The sequence below is a fragment of the Macrobrachium nipponense genome, chromosome 8 (genome assembly GCF_015104395.2).
Source record: "Macrobrachium nipponense isolate FS-2020 chromosome 8, ASM1510439v2, whole genome shotgun sequence".
NCBI classification, from domain to species: domain Eukaryota; kingdom Metazoa; phylum Arthropoda; class Malacostraca; order Decapoda; family Palaemonidae; genus Macrobrachium; species Macrobrachium nipponense.
In genome coordinates, this window is record NC_087203.1 from 65358411 (window position 1) to 65382693 (window position 24283).

At 40.5% G+C, this 24283-nt stretch overlaps 1 protein-coding gene across 4 annotated transcripts in view; it reads left to right on the forward strand.

Moving 5' to 3' along the window:
• The window catches only part of LOC135222808 (uncharacterized), a 271962-nt gene that overhangs the window by 65708 nt on the left and 181971 nt on the right, over positions 1 to 24283 (forward strand). For all 4 annotated transcript variants that reach the window (XM_064261110.1, XM_064261111.1, XM_064261112.1 and 1 more), the window contains one exon: positions 17772 to 17907. In XM_064261110.1, the coding sequence (XP_064117180.1) occupies positions 17772 to 17907 (136 nt within the window). The remainder of the gene's footprint in view (positions 1 to 17771; positions 17908 to 24283) is intronic.

The window sequence follows — 24283 nt, forward strand, 5'->3', positions numbered from 1 at the left end:
AATTTGAGTGTTAGTAAGAAACGAAATGATCCTTCGTCTGGTGGAATACAAAGCAGTAAAGGTTTCAGTCCTAGTAATAGCAATGCAAGTAAAAGTGACTATTCTTGTTATACATGCGGAAAACCTGGTCATACGTCTAAGGTTTGTAAGAGTAAAGTGGCATCTAGTGGCTCAGAATTAACTTGTTTCCGATGTAATGGGAAAGGGCATTTAGCGAGAAATTGTGCAGTAGAAAGGAAAGACGGTAAGAAACCAGTATCTCTAGTTAACCTTTCGTCAAGTAGGAATGATGTGATGAGAGAAACTAGGAAATTTTTTGGTGAATTTCTGTCAGAAGGCGTAGTTTCCTCTCTTGGAGGAGTAGATTCGAGAGAAGTAGTCTTACTTCGAGACACAGGAGCTGCTGTCTCACGGATTAGGAGAGTGTGTGTGCCGAACAGGGCAGAAATCATATGGAAGAGAAAGTCATGTTAGGTGGTTTCCCTAACACTTGTGTTCTTTGTCCTTTGTTGAAGTTGAATTTAGAAAGTCAAGTGGTGTCAGAAGTGAAACTTGCAGTTGTGGACAGTTTGCCCTTCGAAGGCGTTGACATTATTGTCGGTAATGACTTAGCTTTATCCAAGAATGTGAATCCTGTTGTGAGGAATATTCCAGTGCCTGAAATAGTAGTAACTAGGTCGAGATTAGATACAGACATAGACTACGGTCATAATTTGTTCGTGGATTCAAACGAGAGTGAGTTTGTGGATTCGAACGAGAGTAAGTTCGTGGATTCAAACGAGTGTGATAGAGGTAGCAAAGTTGATCTTGGCATGAGCGTGGCCAAGAAACCTAACTCTTTCGTTGACAATGATACCCAAGGGGAAGGTGTAGCTGTCGAGAGTAATGTAGTAAATATACCGGTACGTATCTAGTCCTAGTTACGGTGATGAATTAGGCTCTAACATTTTGGATAAGGATGAGCTAGTCAAGTTGCAGAGAGAGGATGAGACACTAACCCAAATTTTTTAATGTGAGCTGGATGATGATCTCGATAATGTGTGTAAGGAAACTTTTTGTTTAAAGGACAAAGTTTTGTGTCGTTAAGTTTGACCGAAGTCAGGTAGTAAAGGGGAAGTCTCAGAACAATTAGTAGTTCCTAGGAAGCTTCGTGAGCTAGTTTTGAAGTTAGCACACGATGAGCAAGGACATTTGGGAGTAAATAAAACTTTCAGGTCCATTAGTAGGGCGTACTTTTGGCCTAAAATGAAAAATGATGTAAAGAGGTATGTTTTAAGCTGTCATGAATACCGAATTGCCGGGAAACTGAGTCAAGTAATTCCCAGAGTTCTGTTGTGTAATATTCCTTCAGCAGGCGAGTCTTTTGAGAATGTATTTATCAATACGGTTGGACCTTTGTCTAGAAGTAAGGGTAGAGATGATTGCATAACTAATCTAGAGTATTATAAAAACAATTTAAGAGATGTTTGGTAACTAGCGAAGGAGAACAGAAGCGCGAGAGGAAGTCAAGGGGAACTGAACAACAACATGATCTTAGAGCGAAAGAGAGACATCTCTGTGTAGGAGATAAAGTTTTAGTATTAGTCCAGAAAGAAGGTCCCTCTTTATTGTATAAGTTCGAAGGTCCTTTTTCAGTTTTAGAGAAGAGGAGAAATATACATTATAGAACTAATGTGGGTAAGAGTAGAGCAAGTCAGTGAATGTAAACTTGCCTCAGAATTATAAAGGATGCCCCGTACCTTGGCATTCCCCCTTTTCCTTGGTAATTGTGTCCCAGAAAGAGAAATTAGTTTTGAGAAAGATGCAAGAGGTGTCTTAGTCTTTCAAAGATTTGAGCAGTTCAGAAAACGGAAAAAGTAAGAGAGAAGGATAATGTTATAGCAGATAGCCTCTCTAGAGTTTTCAGAATGAGTAGCCTAATAACCGTTTTCTGTTATCGCACGAGTTAGTGTGAGTGGAGAAGCGTGCACGTTTGACTGGATTAAAACTTTATGCAGAATTGTTTCCCCGCTGTTTAACTCTTGTTTTTCTTTAGAAAAAAAAATTTAAAAAGTTGATTTCATTTTTTTCTCTTTTGGGGGGGCGTGTGATGGTAATTGCTTCATAGCAAAGAAAGATAAAGAAAAGGAAAACGCATTTTCGAGAAGTTAGGCAGCAAGGAGGCGTTAGCGCATTGTGTTGAAGGTGCCTGTTCTCATGATGATTCTAGAATCGGCAGGAGTGTTGTGGAACTCGTCAGGCGCCAACGTGACATGAGAAACGCCGCGATTTCTGATGCAATACCTCGTCTAGAATCATCTAAGAAGTTCCGGTAATCTCGGGAGTCTGTGACGCTCGCCGTAAGCCCCGCCTCCAGGATGCCATATGAATATGACGGACGAACTAGGAGAAAGCAGAGATCACCAGTTAGTCACACAGAGATATCCTCAGTAAGAGCCACAGATCAGATTATCGGTGAGAGATCACCAGCTGCAGAGATCATCCGAGAGAGATAAGAGAAAAAGGGACCGACGAAGGAGAAGAAAAGTTGCTCGAGAGTTGGTTGGATTTTGGTCAAGCCATCTTCAGGAGTGGACGACCGAGTTATCTCGACGTTGAGCAGACTTCAAAGAAGAAAATGTCCTGCTAGAGGTTTTGGGGAGTTCCTGCCTTTCAAGTATCAAGAGTAGACATTATTTTCTGCAATACGGAGTCAAGAAGACGTCAGCAATCGCCATTCTCCTTTTGTGAAGTCATCGCTTCGAGTCACTAAACCGGCCAGCAAGTATATTTGAATTACTTCACTGTTCCCCCAGTTCATGCAGTGTAAGATTCTGTTTTTTTTATGTAAATAGGAGATACCATTCTGCATTTACCTTTGTTAGTAAGCTTGTAAATAAACCTTTGTTGTTTTAGTGTTTCTTTCTATATTCGTATCCCCAGTTTTAACTGTTGGTGTTGAAAATTTTTTTGTTTTTGTTTATTTCATGTCAAACCTGAAGCGGACCTCTCTCAGAGGCCGTAACAGCGTGCTGTTTCCATCGTGAACCGAGTCTGGCGAATGAAATGGTTCAAGGGAGAGAGATCTATCACCGGTCTCTAGCTCCCCGTAGACTTCTCCACCAGGAAAAGTCGGCGGTAGAAACCTGGTGACTGATCTTGCACGATCTCCACAGCTCCTTGCTCAGCATGGTCTTGCTTTTTGTGTCAGTGTTACGTCCCTGGCAGAACTGGGGGCATACATCTGAAGGTGGACAGGCTGTTGTGGCAGCAGGTTAGGGGGAATGCTGTCCCTAGCGTTTCCCTCTCTTCCCCTTCCGCTTAGCTCCACTTCCGCGAGAGAGTGAGGCTTGAGAGGAGGGCTGACGCTCACTTCTCGAAGCGAAAGAGGAAGGCTGGGTCTTGCCTTGTGCTACCCTCGACGGTGTTGACGTCTTAGGAGCGGAGGAAGCGCTAGCCAACTCCAAGGCTTGGTCACAGTTGAATGCAGTTGAACGGGACTGTCCAGAAGTCTTCGTAACTGCCTGGTGTACTAGGCGTCCACCATCTCTCTGGGAAAGAGAGAGGAGGAACCCAGCAATGGTCCATTGCATAGACCCAGCATCACCTCTTGACCGGCTGCTCTGGTTACGCGAGTCAGGACTGGGTCCTGTCTCCTCCGAACCAGTTTGGCCCACAGGTTGGCCGTCTGATGGGCGATGTAGGAGATGGCCCTACCTCCAGACTGGCAGAGTCTCTTGAACGTAGAGTCTTCCTCGGGAACTATCGGTCCCAGGGAGGCTGTGACTCTGGATACCGTGAGGGACCACAGATCCAGCCAGGAGATGGCCTGGAAAGCTGCCTTGGCAGTGGATTCTAGGGCCGATGCCTCTTGCTGTAAGAACCAGAGGTTCTCAAATAGCAGGTGAAGAGGCACTCCTGGAGTTAGATGAACTGTCTCTGGATCAACCTGCTTGGTCGGCAGTGGGTCTACCGAAGGCACTAGAAGCGCCGCTAACGAGGCAAAGGAGGAGGAGGAAGCAGCATGTCCGACCTGCTGGACCTGAGTGAGTCCTCCTGTCCGGAGACGAGGGCATTCACCTGCTCCAACACACCATCGGCCAAGGAAGACCAGGGTAGTCCTATCGTCGCTCTGGGTTCTTCTTAGGACCCCAGAACGACTCCAACCTCGATGGAGGGTCAGAGGGAGCAACCACCAATCCTTCCCCGAGGTCGAAGGGGAAAAGGCGGCAAAAGACAACGACACCTTACTCTTCTTCCTGGACTTCTTCTTCACCAGCTTCCTCAGAACAGCAGACAGGTCCCCCATCCAGGATGGAGCTGGGGCAGTTGCGGTGGCAACAGGGCCCAACTCCACCTGTCCGGAAGGACCTGCGAGCAGCAGCACTTCCATGGGCAGGTACGGAGGCAGCAGGTATGGCGACAGCTACAAGAGAACGATCCAAAGGGAAGCTCTTAGGGCACTCGAAGCCATCCTTCCGCTCCGTGCCTGGATCCTGACGGTGAGTGTGCTCAGTTGTCTGGTTCCTGGCTGCACGATCACTGGTAGGTGACCGTACACTTGGTGACGCTCGCAAGCGAGTGGCCGAGACGGTTCCCAGTCCGGAGGTGGAACCTCTGGATGAGGGGTACCAGTGGTAGCTGGTACCTCCATGATCCCCATCTTATTCTTCCCTGAAGAAGTAGAGGCGGGAAGACCCACCTGTCCCGCTGGAGCAAGACAGAAGAGTGTACAACAGGTGCTGTGGTGAAACAGCCCCTGAATACTCGGAGTGCCTTTAAGACTCAGAGATTGCCACACCTGCTGAAGGTCTCCACCCCCAGAGGCAGACACACCTGAGGGAGCAACAGTCGGGTTAGGGGGGGGGGGTTTTTTTGTTCACTCAGAGGGGGAATGATCCCACCCTCAGCGGACCGAAGCCCCGAGTACAACTCCAGGTCGGGGTGTCGCTCTCCTTCCTCTGCACTCTACAAATCAAGCGAAGAGGCGGAGAAGACACATCCCCTGAAGGGGAGAGCCATACGCGGGAGTTGACGAGGAGGGAGAAAAGAAGATGACGTGTCAGTCACCAGAGGTGTCGAGGGAGAGCTTTCCGACGACACCTTGGCAGCTCTACGCAGCTTCTTCCTCTTCCGTACTACTCCCACTGCTTCTCCGACCAAGAAACACAAACTTCAAGTTAATGACCAAGAGCATTCACGCCCTCGGCATCTGGTACATAAAGGATGAGGTCCATGGCATCGTTGGACCTGAAAGCCCCACACTTACGGCTTCCTACTCCAGGGCACATTCTCTAGTTGGATGGAGGGCGAGGGGGCTACTCTGATTAATGGGACTGCATGTTACAATCAGCGATGCACTTCCACAAATAATGAACAAAAAAATAATATTAGAGTACTCACAATCACTTCCACACTATGTATTCTAAGAGAAACAGGTTGAAAGGTAATCCTAAGCTTTGATAATCTCATGACAGAGGCGGGCAGAGAGGCGAGCACACGTCTTCACCCGATGGTGGTCGAAAGCAAAGTGGTATGTTTACCTCCAGTCGGGCGGGACTCCAGACCATCGGACAAGCAGTTACTGCCGAACTACCTTGTTAGTAAATCTTACAACCAGTCCAGCTGGCGCTGAATAGTAATTCCTTATGTAAAGGATCGATTGTTTGTATAACGTGTCGGAACAAACTAGCACAAGTAAACCTGAGTTGGCAGTGAATGAAGCCAACCATTATCATACATGTTCAGTATGTACTACAAATAATGATACGTATATGATTAAAATAATTTACTCAGAATAGCTTACAAATTTATTAGTATTTTATTTGATTTATACATATGTATATAATGATTACAAAATTAATCATTTTCATCCCCAACTGGCAGAACACTTTAAAAAATATGCAAAATTTTTAAAACAAAAAGGTTGGGAGCATAAATGTGAGGTATATGTACACTTCTGGAAAGGAGAGTTGTACATTTACACAATATAATACACAATCAGCTTGGGCGGGGTAGGAAATCTGCAAAAATGTACAACTTTATAGTAAACAGATTCCTGCAGATTATGTACAGAAGGCAGGAATCAGGAAGAGGAAACTAAAGGATAGCACAATTAGACTAAAAAATTCTGGCAACACTGTGATTGGTGGGTACCAGGTAAATGAGATGGTTAAGGTTTTTATTTTTGTTAATTTCATTCACGCTCTCCGCACATGCTGTCAGTGTTGCATGGATTGAGGGGCAGTCTACTTGTGATTACCCTATGACCATAGCTGTTGAATGTGTGTATGTATTAGGCTTGTGCCTTGTATGATAAGGCGCCCTATGAGGTAATGTTAGACTAGCGATAATCTTACGCTAAGTCGGTTGGTATTGCACTTCCATCTTCAATGGAGTGTCTGGGGGTTTGTAGATCACTTACGAAGTCGGTATTATCTTGTTGGTTATTACGACGATGTGTTAAACTCATGTTGGTTCGGTGAAGAGGTTCTTGTAGAAAACACTAAGTAAAAAAATTATATATTCTTCTGAAGTTTTACATGGTGAAGATCAGGTATGATTGTGCAAGTCTTCTAATAACGATAGCTTGTTCGCTTCTGCCAATGATGATGGCTAATCCTATTCCTCTACATGATAAAGCTTAGGTAAAGAGGTACAGGTCTTCTAATGACGATAGCTAACTCTGTTCTGCTGTCTACCATCTCTGTTACAAGTTATGAAGGAACAGACAGTAGTTCGAACATATGAACATACATACAAATGACATAGTTTCATACGAACACACAATCAAATGAGACACGCTACAGATCACGTAGGCCGTATGAATTATAGGTCGGGGTAGTTGTCTCAAGCAGGGAGCTTGGACTAATGTTTATAAACAAATGAATGACTACAGGTGACGGCATGTTATCTTAGCCTACATACTTATTGTATACGTCATCTTTAGCGTCTCTAGTCTGATCACATTCCTGCAAGCAATCTGGTTGACCTCTTTAGTTTTAGACTTTTATATATATGGACTAACATTCCATATTTTTATTATGTAAACACTTACATCAGCTCGGTCAGCTACCAAAACCAACTACTGAATATTACTCAAACTTGACTTGCATTTGACTTATAGGAGTGTGATACAGACACTATGTGAATATATATATATATAAGTAAATAAAAATTCATGGTGTACATGAATTGATTCAAGTAATAAAATATAAAACAATGATATTGGTAAATAATAGTGATCACGTGATATATAATGATACAGTTTTTCACTTCATCTCTTTAAGATACTTATGCTACAGAAAATACTAATGTACTCTGACAATTGCATAGAATGAAGATTAACATGATAAAAATCATATTTTAACTGATAAAAAATTTCATATATGAATTGATAACATTATTAATGTTTATGCTGATTGATTCGTAGATTTTTATGCTAAATGTTATATATCTGATTCATTAATTCATATACTAACTCATAAATAACTGCAGATATTGGTAAGAAAAAAGGTAACAGATTGATTATAGGCTACCTGATTTGTTTATACATATGTATATGGATTCATATAATTATGATTAATATATGTGCACTTTAAATAGATTCCTATTGCGTACACGCAAAGATATATTTAGATTCTGTTATTTATGATCATTTATATAATAGATTCCTATTGCGTACACGCAAAAAATATATTTCGATTCTGTTATTTATGATCATTTATATATATATTCCTAGTGCGTACACGCAAAAAATATATTTCGATTCTGTTATTTATGATCATTTATATATAGGATACATGATACTTTATATATATAGGATACATGACCGAGGTTATACTACTTCACTTTTAACTAGCGTTCGAACAACTTTTCGTCCATTACACAGTTCCAGACAACCACCTATAGCCCAATGAAACGGCCTATTTCACAGGGTTAAAACAAGGGGAAAATTTGCCTGGGCGGGTCCAACATTCTATTTTGCGCTCATACTTATTCTCTGCATCCTAAGCTACACGATTACGTTCGCGATGAATAAAAAAACATCCCCAGCACGAGTCCTTCGCCAGCAAAGTAGAGTTGAATATCCTTCGGGTCGTAATTGTCGGAAGTATGTCCCTTTCGTAGTCGATTTCCGACAGTCGCTGGAGCGTTCCGCATGAAAACGAGATTAACGACGAGATACGGTGTCGGTCGAAGAAGTCCATGAAATTCCTTTCACATTGTAGGCGGTTGTTACTTGACTGTAGTCATCCGCTGCGACGAACGATTTTTTGAAGTTGCGATGTGAAACTCTCGTACTGCAGGATACTGTAACAGGTTCCATTAATCAGCCTGCAAGTGAAATTATACTTGTCACAAGGGCAAAGTAAATTCAGACGACATCCAAATACAGGGGAGGGAAGAGAGCTATTTAGACCAGACTTAACCCACATGAATTCGCTGATATTTTGGAATTCAAAAGAGTCCGCTGTACAAACTTTTTTATCCATGGCATTAACAATGAGTGAACCTATCCAGGTCTATGATGACTGTAAAAATATCCATAATTATAACAAATAAACAGATATCAATACAAATCCCAAAGAAAATTCGATATTACTGGTAGTAAATTACTAGACAAAGAAGTGGAAAACGGAGCTATTTGTAAGATTGCCAGGCAACATAAGAGTCAAAGAGAAGATTAATCATGATTCTGTATTTCTCTATGCTAACTGAAATTAAGTTGTGATAAAATCTGATCCTATGTGCCCTAACAAAAGTTTCATATTCAATTTTCTCGCGCGCATCCTCTGAGGTTAATTTTAAAAACTTTATTAATAGGTAGGAGATGCAACGAAAAAAACCCACTATGTAACTAATTTCTAAATAAACTTTGGGTTTTTCAAGAAAATGTGACATTTTCCCATGAATGTTTTACTTGAATTGTAATAGGCTAATGTTGCAAGTAAATAATCCATATCCATATCGTGATACTTCTAAATGTCTATGAGGTTCAGAAAAAATTAATTCATTTTGATGTTATAGAAATTCTATAACCTTATTTTGTTTATTAATTTTAAAATGATTGCAAGTTACATTGCGCATACCGATAGACACCTGTACCTAACGTCTGCCTTGCCCATGAGAAGTTCGGGCTAAGCATTCCTTTCTCCAGTCAATCTGCTTTTGCAAGCAGAGACGACACACAGATGAAGCCTGTGTAAGCAGATATTTGAGGTTAAAGGAATCAATGCTGATACGGCAAACGCGACAGACCTTCTAGAACTGATGACGTCGTCACCAGCTTAAGAGTTACGTTACTTGCTGTAATAAATACGACTTTAGGATAAATTTTTTGTTTTTTTAATACTCGACCCACATGAGAAGAATGTCTGAAAAAAAAACAGTACCAAAATTGAACAATATATTAGTTTCATGTTGGAAATCTGCATAATTGTAATTATGTTAAATTAAATATTCCTTATTCAAACTATATGAAAAAGGTTTCCATACAAATTCTATATATATTATTAGCCCTGTATAAGATTCATATAGGATTATTTCATAGATAACATTTTCACTTCTAGACTTCCTGACTTTAAAATCTCTTTTATTTGATTTTATTTATTTATTTATTTATTATTATTATTATTTTTTTTTTTTCATTGACTACGAATATAAATCACCGGGACAGACAATATGTCAGTAGGTTTTGGATATGTGTTTGAACTTTTAGCCTATTTGTCATTACTAAAGCGTTAAGTTACTTGACTGTAGTCATCCGCTGCGACGAACGATTTTTTGAAGTTGCGATGTGAAACTCCCGTACTGCAGGATACTGTAACAGGTTCCATTAATCAGCCTGCAAGTGAAATTATACTTGTCACAAGGGCAAAGTAAATTCAGACGACATCCAAATACAGGGGAGGGAAGAGAGCTATTTAGACCAGACTTAACCCACATGAATTCGCTGATATTTTGGAATTCAAAAGAGTCCGCTGTACAAACTTTTTTATCCATGGCATTAACAATGAGTGAACCTATCCAGGTCTATGATGACTGTAAAAATATCCATAATTATAACAAATAAACAGATATCAATACAAATCCCAAAGAAAATTCGATATTACTGGTAGTAAATTACTAGACAAAGAAGTGGAAAACGGAGCTATTTGTAAGATTGCCAGGCAACATAAGAGTCAAAGAGAAGATTAATCATGATTCTGTATTTCTCTATGCTAACTGAAATTAAGTTGTGATAAAATCTGATCCTATGTGCCCTAACAAAAGTTTCATATTCAATTTTCTCGCGCGCATCCTCTGAGGTTAATTTTAAAAACTTTATTAATAGGTAGGAGATGCAACGAAAAAAACCCACTATGTAACTAATTTCTAAATAAACTTTGGGTTTTTCAAGAAATGTGACATTTTCCCATGAATGTTTTACTTGAATTGTAATAGGCTAATGTTGCAAGTAAATAATCCATATCCATATCGTGATACTTCTAAATGTCTATGAGGTTCAGAAAAAATTAATTCATTTTGATGTTATAGAAATTCTATTACCTTATTTTGTTTATTAATTTTAAAATGATTGCAAGTTACATTGCGCATACCGATAGACACCTGTACCTAACGTCTGCCTTGCCCATGAGAAGTTCGGGCTAAGCATTCCTTTCTCCAGTCAATCTGCTTTTGCAAGCAGAGACGACACACAGATGAAGCCTGTGTAAGCAGATATTTGAGGTTAAAGGAATCAATGCTGATACGGCAAACGCGACAGACCTTCTAGAACTGATGACGTCGTCACCAGCTTAAGAGTTACGTTACTTGCTGTAATAAATACGACTTTAGGATAAATTTTTTGTTTTTTAATACTCGACCCACATGAGAAGAATGTCTGAAAAAAAAACAGTACCAAAATTGAACAATATATTAGTTTCATGTTGGAAATCTGCATAATTGTAATTATGTTAAATTAAATATTCCTTATTCAAACTATATGAAAAAGGTTTCCATACAAATTCTATATATATTATTAGCCCTGTATAAGATTCATATAGGATTATTTCATAGATAACATTTCACTTCTAGACTTCCTGACTTTAAAATCTCTTTTATTTTATTTTATTTATTTATTTATTTATTATTATTATTATTTTTTTTTTTTCATTGACTATGAATATAAATCACCGGGACAGACAATATGTCAGTAGGTTTTGGATATGTGTTTGAACTTTTAGCTTATTTGTCATTACTAAAGCGTTAAGTTAGAGTTCAAATCTTTACGCATATATATTTGGATATTTAATTAATCTATGGTTACGTTTTGCTTATTGATTTTATCGTGATTCCTTTTTTATTATAATTTGTAACCCTTCCGACTTCTTACGGAGTGTATTATATTGACTCCACTTGTATCCATATTTATTTTATTTTTTTATATTTATTTATTTATATATTTTTTTATATATATTTGATAAATTAATGGTTGGCTTGAATATGTGGAAAAGTGTTCTAGCGGCGTACCGTATAAGGCTACTTGCGGCATTAATTCTATAGATACAAGATATAAATGATAAAGGTATTTAAAACGCGAGAACCACTATAATCCAGTTCGGATCCAATATCACGAGTTGTAACTCGTAAGACATTGACACTTCCTATTTAATTATCCGTTATTCTACCAAACCGATTGACTCTGGGTGATAAAATATATTGTTGGTTTTCTTAATGGAAAGGAATTCACACAACGTGTTAAGGAGATTATTATTGATTTACACCACCCGAGTCACAGATTATTATGTGTTGAATTCCATATTTACTGATTTAGCACTCATAAATATTCCTAACGCACTCAATTGCGGTGTTTGTTTAGTGCTATTAATTCTATATAACGTGTCAGGAACTATTAACACTAAGAAGTGTGTATTCCCTCTGTCAGACTCGTAATTCTGTTAATAATTCTACGTATATTCTTTCAAGGATTGATATGGCACAGGATAGGCTCCTAAACTGACAGGTGTCTTAGTGTATCCCCTTGTTTTCATGACACGTGTTACAAAAAAAAAATTAGTTATATGCTTTTTATATCTGTAAGCATTGTAGGCCAGTAAAATAGTGATTTGGCTTTCTGTGACATAGTAGGGAACCCTGGATGACGGAATGCAACCAGTTTATGACGATTGGTATGAAAGAGATTATTATTACTACCTGGTCGTTAGTCATCTGCTGTGTTCTTCGGGTTTTCCTCGTCACGGACCTACATATAATATTACATTTGATTACATAATTCTGATACACATACTTTAAATATACTTTTGCTTTAGGGTTTCTGCTCGAAGTGTTTATTGTTTTTGCTTAGCCGCTGACCCTGTTTCCATTCGAAGTGTTTATTGTTTGGTGTTTATTGCTGCTGACTCTGTTTCCGTTCGAAGTGTTTATTGTTTTGGGTTATGTCTGTTGACTCTTGCTTTGTTCAGTTTGTAACAGTTCTGCGCTCCGACCCAGATATTCAATGCTCGCGATCTCTTGGGTTAAGGAATTTTCTTGTTTTAACAATGGCACGGATGTTTCTATATCTTTTAGTCCAATTAATGGTTCTTTGCTGTATGGTGCGGGATTGCGGGATAATGCGTCAGCTATGATATTTGCTTTCCCAGGTAGATATCTTATCTTGGCTCCAAAGACCTGAATGATCATTTGTCACCGAGTTCCTTTTGGACTGTGATTAAAGCCTTTGAAAAAACTCGGTAAATGACTCATGGTCAGTAAGGATTTTATCAGGATAGCCATAGATTATGAACTTAAGATGTACTAGTGAGTTAAATATACCTAGCCCTTCCTTGCCTATTACTGCATATTTACTTTCAGAGGGCTTTAGTTTACGTGAATAAAAAGCTATAGGAAAGAACTGTTTATCATATTACTGAAGTAGTACCCTCTTACCCCTTGGTCTGAGGCGTCTGTTGCAATAAAAAAAAATTTCCTTATTTAAATCAGGGATTTTTAAGTTAGGTGAGCTGCATTATTCCGCTTTTAAGATATCGAACGCCTGTTGATGCTTTTTAGACCATAATAAATCTACGCTCTTCTTCGTAAGATCTGTTAAAGGAGCTGTCATGATTGAAGAGTTACATATTTACATACGATTGTAATACCCACTACAGCGCCAAAGTGCTGTATCCCCCTTTTATGTTAATAGGTACCGGAAAGTTATGAATAGCCGACACCTTACCATGGACTACTTTAAGACCTTGACCAGACACATAAAACCTAGATAAACATGTTCGGTTTTTAAAAAACTCACATTTAGATATTTTACTCTGAGATTATTTGTCTTTGTCTCTGTAGCACTAGCTCTACTTTATGTGAATGTACTTCTAAGGTATTTAGAAAAGATTATAAGACCAACCATATAAGCATGTAGGGTATCCCCTAAAGTCTCCAAACACTATATTGTAATTGGGGCGCAACGTAAGCCGGAGGCATACGTAAAAATTGATAATGTCCCCTGAGTGTGCTGAAAACGGTGTATGAGGTACAATCACTTAGGTAATGGTATCTGGTAAAAGCTTTTAAGTAAGTCCAAGTTGGTGAAAAAAATTTATTCTAACCTAACAGAGATAAGATGTCGTCGGTACATCGCACTGGAAACTATCGGGAGTCGTTTCCTTGTTTAAGCGACAGAATCTACGCAGATACGCCAAGTCCGATCTTTTATGGCATGACATTTGAGGGAAAAATTATATGGGCTTATTTGATTTCCTAATGACTCCTATTACTAACATTTTTCAACTTCGTCATTTATCTCTATTTTGAAATTTTATTGAGAATCTATACGAAGGTACGTAAATAGCTTTATGTTTGTCCTTAGACGTGTTTGTGTTAAATTACATCCGTTTTTCCCAGAGATCACTCGCTAGTGGAGAAACTTCCTGGTATTCAGGTAAAAACTAAAAAAAATTTCTGCTGAATCACCTCTGCTTGAATGACTTTACGGATATTACTTTAGATAGATTAACAGAGAGATTCATCCACGACTGATTGGGCGGGATTAAAATTAGCAACAATAAAGAAAATGCGAATATTTATATGTATAGGTTTTGTGGATTACTAGATTAACATGTTGCTGCGAGTCAACTGTGTCTAGGGCTTTGTTCGCGGAAATCGTTATATTTCAGAGTGTCGGGAAGGATTAAAATTTCATTTCCCAGCAAAGTCTTTTTTACACGCACTAAGACATTCGAGGGTGCATGCTTCTCGAGATTTTGCGTGCAAAGTGCGACTGCGGTTGTGGGAGAATTCTGTTGGGTCATTTGAACAATGTTACGATTTATGAGACAAATGTATAGTTCCTTTATATAAGTTATTATTTGATTAACTGTCTCATTTTTGTTCAAACGGATTTTAATATGTTTGAAGGTTTATAGGATTTTCCTTTGATAAACACGCCTTATTTTGCAGGATGTAAGATACTATTTTGTATACCCCTAGATGGATCTTACAATTACACTAGATACAGATCAATGTTTTTTATAACTATAGAGGTATCTGTAAACGCTCGCTTATCCGGACTTCTCATTAGGGAAGTTCGAACAACAGACGGTGAGTCCGTAAATACAGGATATTACGTGTACTAAAGGAATAAACAAGATATTCTAATTTTTACGGCGCGTACAGTTGGGCTTTATCCACCACTACTTATAATAACTTACGTATTAAAAAAAAAAAAACTAAAACCTGCTCTGATTACTTTATACGGTCGTGTGTTTCATAGGAAAAATCCTTTTTAGTTCAAAAAGATATCGGTATGTATGAACCAACATCGCTTTTCCCCACTCTGCTAGAGTCGCTTATTGTGTGGAATTTGCTTTGCTTTGAAAACGTCGGCAGTTTTGACTGACCTTGACCGCTTGACTAGGTGACACAGTCACCGAGTTTGCTTGTTTGATTCTGAACGGGCTACTGTTTCTATTTCTTTTTGTAATAATTAGGATCCTTCTCTTTATTACCATCGGCAACGTATTGTGTGTTTTTAGCATTATGTTGCTGGTTACGTATAAAGCAATGAATGACGAACTATTAGGAACTGAGCGATTACTAATAAGACAAGTTATCACTACTGCATTCAATATTAACTGTTTGTACTTCATTCTTTGCTAAAATTTGAAATAGTGAGGGATCCTGGTCAGCGCATTTAGCCTGATGAAAGTTTTTTACAGACATGTTATTCCTTGCAATCCAGCCATATTTTTAAAGTTAAGTTGAGTCATTGAGGTTCGATATTTTATATAACTCAAAAAACTCAAGGCTAAAACTGCAAGCGGGACTTTGCAAAGGAGCATTTATTGTCATGACCCGAAATAGTGTTACCTCTAATTTATATAGATTTGTACGGGTGTTCCACTTGTTTTTTGTGTGTTTTCTAATCACTACGGTGCTTAACGACCCTATCCATGCATCTGTATAAATACAGACGTCCACTGCGTAAACGCATATTCACTGTTTAATATGATTTGTTACGTAAGGGATTAATAATCACCCAAAATGATAAAATTAAAATAGTATATGATTATGATATTTCAGTAGAACTTCTGGAAACAGACACTCAAAGATAAAAAACTCGCAGTAGCGAAATCTCAATGATGTAGATAATTTCTGTAAAAAAGTAAGATTAAGAATGTCTCGTAACTTCAGCCACAGGAATAACGAAATTTGACCTGCAAAGGAAACACTCAAAGTTACTCCAAATGAATAAAAAATTGTACTTAGCTTGCTTTTGTGGGAAGTCACGGTGTTCCGATAACGACACACGGCCTTGGTCCTCCTTCTCTATTTAGCGGATGACCTGGTTTGGCTTGAGTTTCCTCCGTGCGCGTTGTTTCGATGATTCGAGCCCTTGAAAGATCCGATGCTGCAGACGCGTTCGGTTTGTTTCTTGAAGTGCCGGAAACGCTCACTAACGATGTTTTCTTGAATGATTCTTCTAATGAGAGACGAAGCTTGTGTTGCCGTAGGAAAAGACACGTCGGTTTTGTTTCTTGAAGTTATTCACTAAACGATGATACTAAGTTGCTTGACGAATCTTGTTGTTTTCTGAAGTCGCTCACTAACGATGATACTAGGTTGCTTGAAGAATCTGTTGCTTTCGTCGTCGTTGACTTCATGATTTATTATTCTGTTTTTTCTTCGTAGGACGTTGTAGAGTTCTTCTGGTACGCTGGCCACCAATATTAGGGCTTGTGCCTTGTATGATAAGGCGCCCTATGAGGTAATGTTAGACTAGCGATAATCTTACGCAAAGTCGGTTGGTATTGCACTTCCATCTTCAATGGAGTGTCTGGGGGTTTGTAGATCACTTACGAAGTCGGTATTATCTTGTTGGTTATTACGACGATGTGTTAAACTCATGTTGGTTCGGTGAGGAGGTTCTTGTAGAAAACACTAAGTATAAAAAATTATATATTCTTCTGAAGTTTTACATGGTGAAGATCAGGTATGATTGTACAAGTCTTCTAATAACGATAGCTTGTTCGCTTCTGCCAATGATGATGGCTAATCCTATTCCTCTACATGATAAAGCTTAGGTAAAGAGGTACAGGTCTTCTAATGACGATAGCTAACTCTGTTCTGCTGTCTACCATCTCTGTTACAAGTTATGAAGGAACAGACAGTAGTTCGAACATATGAACATACATACAAATGACATAGTTTCATACGAACACACAATCAAATGAGACACGCTACAGATCACGTAGGCCGTATGAATTATAGGTCGGGGTAGTTGTCTCAAGCAGGGAGCTTGGACTAATGTTTATAAACAAATGAATGACTACAGGTGACGGCATGTTATCTTAGCCTACATACTTATTGTATACGTCATCTTTAGCGTCTCTAGTCTGATCACATTCCTGCAAGCAATCTGGTTGACCTCTTTAGTTTTAGACTTTTATATATATGGACTAACATTCCATATTTTTATTATGTAAACACTTACATATGTGTGTGTGAAAGAGAGGAGAGAGAGAAAACTCTGTAGCAGAGGATAATGAATGCCAGTGGCGTAACTAGTGTTATTGACACCCAGGGTGGGCTCAGAAAGTGCCGCCCCATTCCTGTACTGAAAAGTACTCTAATTAAACACATTTTTAAGCCTTAACATCTCAATAATTTATTTTACTTCATATAGCTAAAACAAAAACAATACAGCAGATTTACAACAGAACCCTACAAGCTTTGTTAGAAGCAAATTCTCTGATAACATCATCAAAGTCCATCAGCAGAGTCGATAAATCACTCTTCAGCATTCCAGTTAGACAAATATAGAAAATCTAGAATTATACCAGACCTGCTCAAAAGATACCAGAGTGCCATCCACCTAGACAGTGCTGCCCAGGGCAGGCTGCCCCTCCCGCCCCCTTTAGTTACGCCACTGATGAATACAAAAAAGTATTTTTTTTTTATGGAGAAACAGAGGGCAAAAATAGGAGACAAAATTTGAAAAGCTTATTATTTCCCCAACATCTGTTTTATTAGGACATATAACTAGGAAGTTAAGTTACAATTTGACATCAGATTAGGGATTAGGAGGCTGATTTTTAGTCCAAAATTATATGTTATGTTGGCAGGTTGGCATTCCAAGTAGTTTCCATCCCACGAGATTAGTTACAAAACCTTCCCCTCGTCCTAACTGTGTACATGTTAGCACCTGAGCTTGCATGGATTTTGTGCATCACACTTCCTAGCTTTTTATTGTCAGTGTCTCCTATTAAAAGAAACTAATTTCAAGATATTTTTAATTTCAGAGCAGTGACAAGTGTAGATTAAAGCAGTCCCCCCAGCAATTGGTGAATGGTCTTCATGTATTAATTTCTCTCACAGAGGCTAGAGGTTATGCCATGTTGGAATTTGCGTGGATGATCCTGAGAGTATATAATGAAGGTTAGTTTCTAATTATATTTCACTTTCCTAACTCAAAAAGTTTTCATTAGTTTCTAATTGTATTTCCCTTTCCTAACTTGAAACGTCTTCAAAATAAGTTTCCCACCAGTGAACACCAGGTCTGACATCATTTCACAGTATCACATGCCATTCTGGAATCTCAGTTGTTTGGAAGGGAATATGAACCTATGTTCATAAACGGCTTTTCTCAGTGCATAGCACCCTGCAGCTATTACTAAATTAACTAGAAAAAACAAAATCCTATTGTGTAGACGTATGAGTTACATGTGATCTGTTCTGGCCTCACTCTTCCATTTTGTTCTCAGCCATCCGTGTATGCGTTTTGCCACTCTGTTCATCTCCCGTTAGCTGAGATTATTCTTTGTGTGTGTCACATGTTTGTGCCATTTTGTTTTTCCCTCTGCAGGGATGTTGCCCTCTTAGTGCCTTGTGCTCCTCCAGTGGTCCAGTGGGTTATTCCTTTTAGTATTTATAGTTTTGTTGTACTGAAGTAAGACAGCTCTTGAGTTTTTTTGTGCTTTCGCAGCTATATGGGTGATTTTCTGTGTGACTTAGCGTGTAATGTGGCATCCACATGTCTGTTCCTTAGCCCCGCTTCTGTGTGTTTCATGGCTACCATGGAGGACACAAAACCCAATTTCTGTCACTGTGTAAGCAAGTGCTAAGTCCTGTAGTAAATTTATGTCCCTGACTGAAGTACATCTGCATTCTATTTGCATTTTGTGTTGGGGGTGAGAATGCAGAAGAGAAGCCACATGCAAAGAATGTGTGGGGTGGCAATCACCCAAGTGATCTCTTTATGAGAAGAGGTGCATACCCCTTCTCCGTGCCCCCTGGCTTTTCCACCTTTGTTGAGACCACTTCCCCCAGTGGTGCCTCCAGCAGGATTGTCCATCCCTGCTGCCTTGGCAGCTTCAGCAAGAGGCTTAATGCTGAGGATATTATCAAGTAGGGTCCTGGAGCTCTGGGTCAAGGGTGGTCAACTGCTCCAGCAGACTTCAGTAGGCAACCTTCAGAGCAGTAAATGATGCTCAGGAGTTTGTTTTAACATGGGATTCTTACTCTTTAAAGTTTTCCAACATTCTTGATATGGCATTGCAGCCCTATAATCAAGCCCTCACCACCATGAAGAAGCAACGACAGTAGCTGCCAATCACTATGTTCATCACAGGTATGAAGAAGGACCCTCCAAAGCCTCCCCAAACCCCTGAAGTAGTGCTTCCCCAATCGCCTGAGGTAGTGCCTCTTGATTCGCCTGAAGAAGTGTCTCTCAGATTGCCTGAGTCAGTGTCTCCTGAAGCACCTCCTGAAGGTGAAGAGGTGCCCTCAGAGATGTGTAACTCCTCTACTTAGCTGTGCAGTCATATCTTCATCGTCATTCATCAGACTGCACGGCTAATTCATCTTCATCTCATTCTCAAGGATCACTTGTGAGAGAGAGAGAGAGACAGAGAGAGAGGAGACAGAGAGAGAGAGACGAGAGAGAGAGAGCGAGAGAGAGAGAGAGAGAGAGAGAGAGAGAATGGTGTATGGGTATTTAGTGAGTGAATTGCTTGTTGGCGAGTGGTTGGGTTTGTCTGCGGATCCCGTTGTGGAGCCTTGAGGGAGTGAGAAGTGATCACACTGTATTTGGCAGTCAGTCAGTGGAGGTAGTATTTGAAGGCAGTCATTGGTGGTCAGTTGTCAATGTATGTTTTTTTTATTGTTTTGATATTGAATAAAAGGATTTTGACGTAGGAAAAATCTATTTCTGGGTGATTGGCTCGTGTCGCCCTATGAAAGGATCCTTAATAGGCAAAATTAATCTAAAATTACCAGAGAAAAACAAAATTAAGAAAATGTCAGTAAAACTGACTCGCTCACTCTATAAAAGAAGTGTCGGTATGAGAATAGGGGCGAGTGGGATCACTACCACGAGACATTCACCATTTAGACCTTCCAATCAAAATCCCCACTAGAGAGAGCTGATACTAACGGGTGATGCGGCCGCTACTACTACTACTAGGGACGCCACGGACAGCAGCGCCCCTAGCGGTCATCCTTAATCTATGAACATCTTGTCCTGCAGGGAGGGCAAACAAATACAGGGTGGGTTTCATAGGGCGACACGAGCCAATCACCCAGAAATAGATTTTTCCTACGTCAAAATCCTTTTTCTGGGCTCAGCTCGTGTCGGCCTATGAAAGAGTACCAGAGAAACAGACAAGATGGGAAAAAGGACAAATGAAAATCAGTTGTAAAAAAGAGGGATATAATATAAGTGAATCAGGTATTACAGAATATAAACTAAGTACTTAAAGCTAACTTATTCTAAACAATGACATAAAAAGAAAGCCAATAATATAAAGTACTTAAAATTAACTTATATTAAACATAATAATAATATACAATAATGCAATGCAATTTAACAAAATAGATTCACTTAAATAAGGTATTTACTAATATACAAACACATTGTGTCCTACCCTAGCATAAAAATAAGGGTAGGTACACTGAAGTACATTATAAGTACATAGTGTGGATGTCCCTAGCAAAAAAATAGGGGACAATCCACCAATATGATCTCAGCGGCTAAGGCTAGAGTATCCGAATAGCATGGCGATAGGGTGAGGCATGTTGGACGAGGTAGGTAGAAAGGAGACCTGGATCTATACTATGACTACTATACAGTATCAGGAGAAACAATGTTTCCCGCTGCTACTGCAGAAAATTTTAAAGATTCCAAGGACTTTAGATAGTGACGTTTAAAGACTGTCGGAGATTTCCATCCAGTATACTTTTTAAGATCCTCGAAGTTCATATGTTGAAAATAGTTAATTGAGGTGGCTACTCCCCTGATGTCATGTGCTTTTGGAAATGAATCAGGATTGGCTTGTTTAATGAAGTAAAGGATCTGTTGTCTAATTCCTTTTACTGATAAAGTACCACCTTTTTCTCTCATGAAGAGAGAACCTGAGGATCTTGAGGATGTGCGAGATAGAAAGGCTCTTAAAGTTGATACTGGCAGAGAGAAGGATCTTGCGGAAGTGGGATGACTTTCCAAGGAGCCCACCTTGCAAGAGGATCCTCATTTTTAGCCAAAAAACTACGATCCGGAGCAAGCAGAACTTCTCCTGAGGGGAGGAATTCCACATGGACCGCATCTCTGGATAGAGCCGACAGTTCTGAAATTCTAGCTCCTGAAGCTAGGCGTTAATAAGAATAACGTCTTTCTAAGAAGCATTATGAATGTACAAGACGAGTTGTCAGTATCTGATGCTAGTTTGAGGACATCATTTAAGAACCATGAGACTGCAGTAGGCCTTTGAGAAGGTCTAAGTCTAGCACAGGCTTTAGGGATAGACGTAAAGTAAGATTCAGTCAGATCTATCTGGAAACCCAACTGGAAGATCTTCTTCAAAGCCGATTTATGAGTAGTAATAGTGCTAGCTGCTAAACCTTTTTCAAACAAGGATCTGAAAAAGGATATAGCTAAGTTAACTGTCATGGTTGTAGTGTTTGATTCTTTCAGGAAGGATGCTAATTTTTTAACAGCTGAGTCATATTGTCTAATAGTTGACTCTCCCTTATCTGATTCTAGGAAGAGGATGTTTTGTGGATCAATGTTAGCATCTTTGTTAGCCGCAAACTTCATGAAGTCCATAAAGTTAGGGTCTGAAGAATTCCTGAGGAAGCGAACACAGTCCTCATTTGTACTGATTGTGACAGCTTGGGATTGGGAATCCGTTGAGGTCGAAGACCCAATTCCAGAAGCAGAGGATACCAGTTGCTCTTGGGCCAGTCTGGAGCAATCAGGGCTACTAGTCCCTGAAAGTCCTCAGCTTGCTCAAGACTTTCAAGAGAAGATTCACTGGAGGAAAGACATAAATTTTTCTCCACTGATTCCAATCTAACGACAGGGCGTCCGTGGCATAAGCCAGAGGGTCCAGGTTGGGGGCCACATAGCAAGGGAGCTTGTGGTTTGTTGCCTGTGAAGCGAAGAGATCTACTTGGAGACCTGGGACTCTCCGGCATATCCACTGGAATGACCTGCCGTCCAGGGACCATTCTGATTCCAGAGGGACCGACCGGGACAAAGCGTCTGCTATCACATTTCTTACCCCCGCCAGGTGAGTGGCGGACAGATGCCATTTGTGTTTGTCTGCTAGTGCAAAGATGGCTATCATGACATGGTTCACATGTTTGGATTTGGACCCTCCCCTGTTGATGCAATGAACTACCACTGCACTGTCCAAAACTAGTCTTAGATGAGACTTTTTCGGGGGAAGAAGTCTCTTCAGGGTAAGAAATACTGCCATTGCTTCCAAAACGTTTATGTGGAGCTGGCGGAACTGAACTGACCAAGTCCCCTGAACTTGTTTGAATTGAGAATATCCCCCCCACCCGGACAGGGAGGCATCCGTGTGAATGGTTAACACTGGAAGGGGATATTGAAGGGGTACTAGCTTGGCCAGGTTCTTCACTTTTGTCCATGGACGGAGTTGATTGCGAAGGATCTGTGGAATTACTGACAACTTGTCTCGAGATTTGGCGTTTGCTCTCGCTCGCCAAACTCGGTTTATATCTTTCAGCCTTGCTTTCAGGAGGATGTCTGTCACTGAGGCAAACTGAAGAGAACCTAGGATTCTTTCCTGGCTTCTCCTTGATGTTTGTTTGCATTTGAGAAATTGTTTCACCGACTTGGCTATTTCTTTCCGTTTGACCACTGGAATTGACAGATTGTGGGAAGACAAATCCCATTGGATTCCTAGCCACTGAAAACGAGATCTGGAGTAAGTCTGGATTTCGTTTTGTTTATCTGGAACCCCAGATGTTCCAGAAATTGAACTACCTTTTTTGTGGCTTTGAGACATTCCTCGACTGTTGGTGCCCAGATCAACCAATCGTCGAGGTATGCTGCTACCATTATCCCCTGAGTTCTCAATTGTTGCACCACCACTTCTGCTATTTTCGTGAATACCCTGGGGGCTACATTCAGACCGAAGGGCATCACTTTGAATGAGAATGTCTGATTTCCTAGTCTGAATCCTAGGAATGGGCGGAAGTGCCTGGCTATAGGGATATATAGTATGCGTCTGTAAGATCGATGGAGCATGTGACGGCTCCACGAGGAAGTAAGGTCCTTACCTGCGAGATGGTAAGCATTTGAACTTGTCGCAACGAATGAAAGAGTTTAGCCTTGACAAGTCTAAGATTACCCTTCTTTTTGTTGAGCCTTTCTTTGGCACGCTGAATAAGCGACCTTGAAATTTTAGATGCTTGACTCTCGCAATAGCTCCTTTCTGAAGGAGTTCGCTCGCATAATCTGTCAATTCCTTTGAAGGTTCCTGATAAAATGATTTGATTGGAGGGGGATCTTTGATCCAGCTCCAACCCAATCCCTTGGACACTATGCTCTGTGCCCAATTGCTGAACCCCCACCTGCGACGGAAGAGGAACAGCCTCCCTCCTACCTGGGGAGCCTCACTGTTGTTGGGCGGGTTGACCTCCACGCCCTCCTCTGAACTGCCTACCCCTTGTCGCTCTTCCTGTGCCACGCTGGCGAAAGTGGCCTCTCGCTCTGCTACCTCTCGACTGCCTATTAAAGGGAGGGTAAGCCTGACCTTCATACATAGGGTTGAAGGCCGGCGAGAGTGCGTAGGAGGTCGAGGGTTGCGACTGAGGAGACAACAGGAGGATGGGTTGGGTCTGTTTTGAGGTTGAAGGTTGTCCCTGTTGGGTAACTGGGACGGCCTGAACGAATTGCTGTTGCTGCTGATGTTTTTGGTAAGGCTGGAACCTTTTACCAGACTTCTTTAGTTTCTTACCAGCAGCGGGGGCGGATTCTTGTTTCCTCTTAGAGGAGATACCCCACCTAGCTCTAAGGCTCTGGTTGAGCCTAGCAGCCTCATGGTGCACCTCATTCACAGCGGACTCTGGGAAGAGGTCCGCCCCCCACATGCTGGAAGCCAGGAGTCTATTAGGTTCGTGCCTAAATAGTGCAATTCCTGCAGAACGTGCTTTCGGCAGTTCCTCCTAGCTTGGAAGAAGTCGAAAGCTATCCGTTCTGAACCGTTTTGAAGCTGAGGACTTGGCCAGAATCTTAAATAGAGGTTCTGTGCCATACGATAGAGCAGCCATCTCAGTGATAATTAGAGAATTGAGGGACCTTCCAAACCTAGTTCGAGCGTCGAACTCTGCCTGGATCAAGGTATCAGGCAGCCTTGGAAGCTTTTCGCCAAACTGGTCCATTGCACAGTCCGGTTTGAGCTTACCAAGCGTGAAAGTGGCAGGCAAGTTCTCCCACAATTCTCCGAAGGCTGGAAAGAGCGGAGAAGTAGAATCCGCTTCCTTCAGCTGTGGCATGGGCTCATCC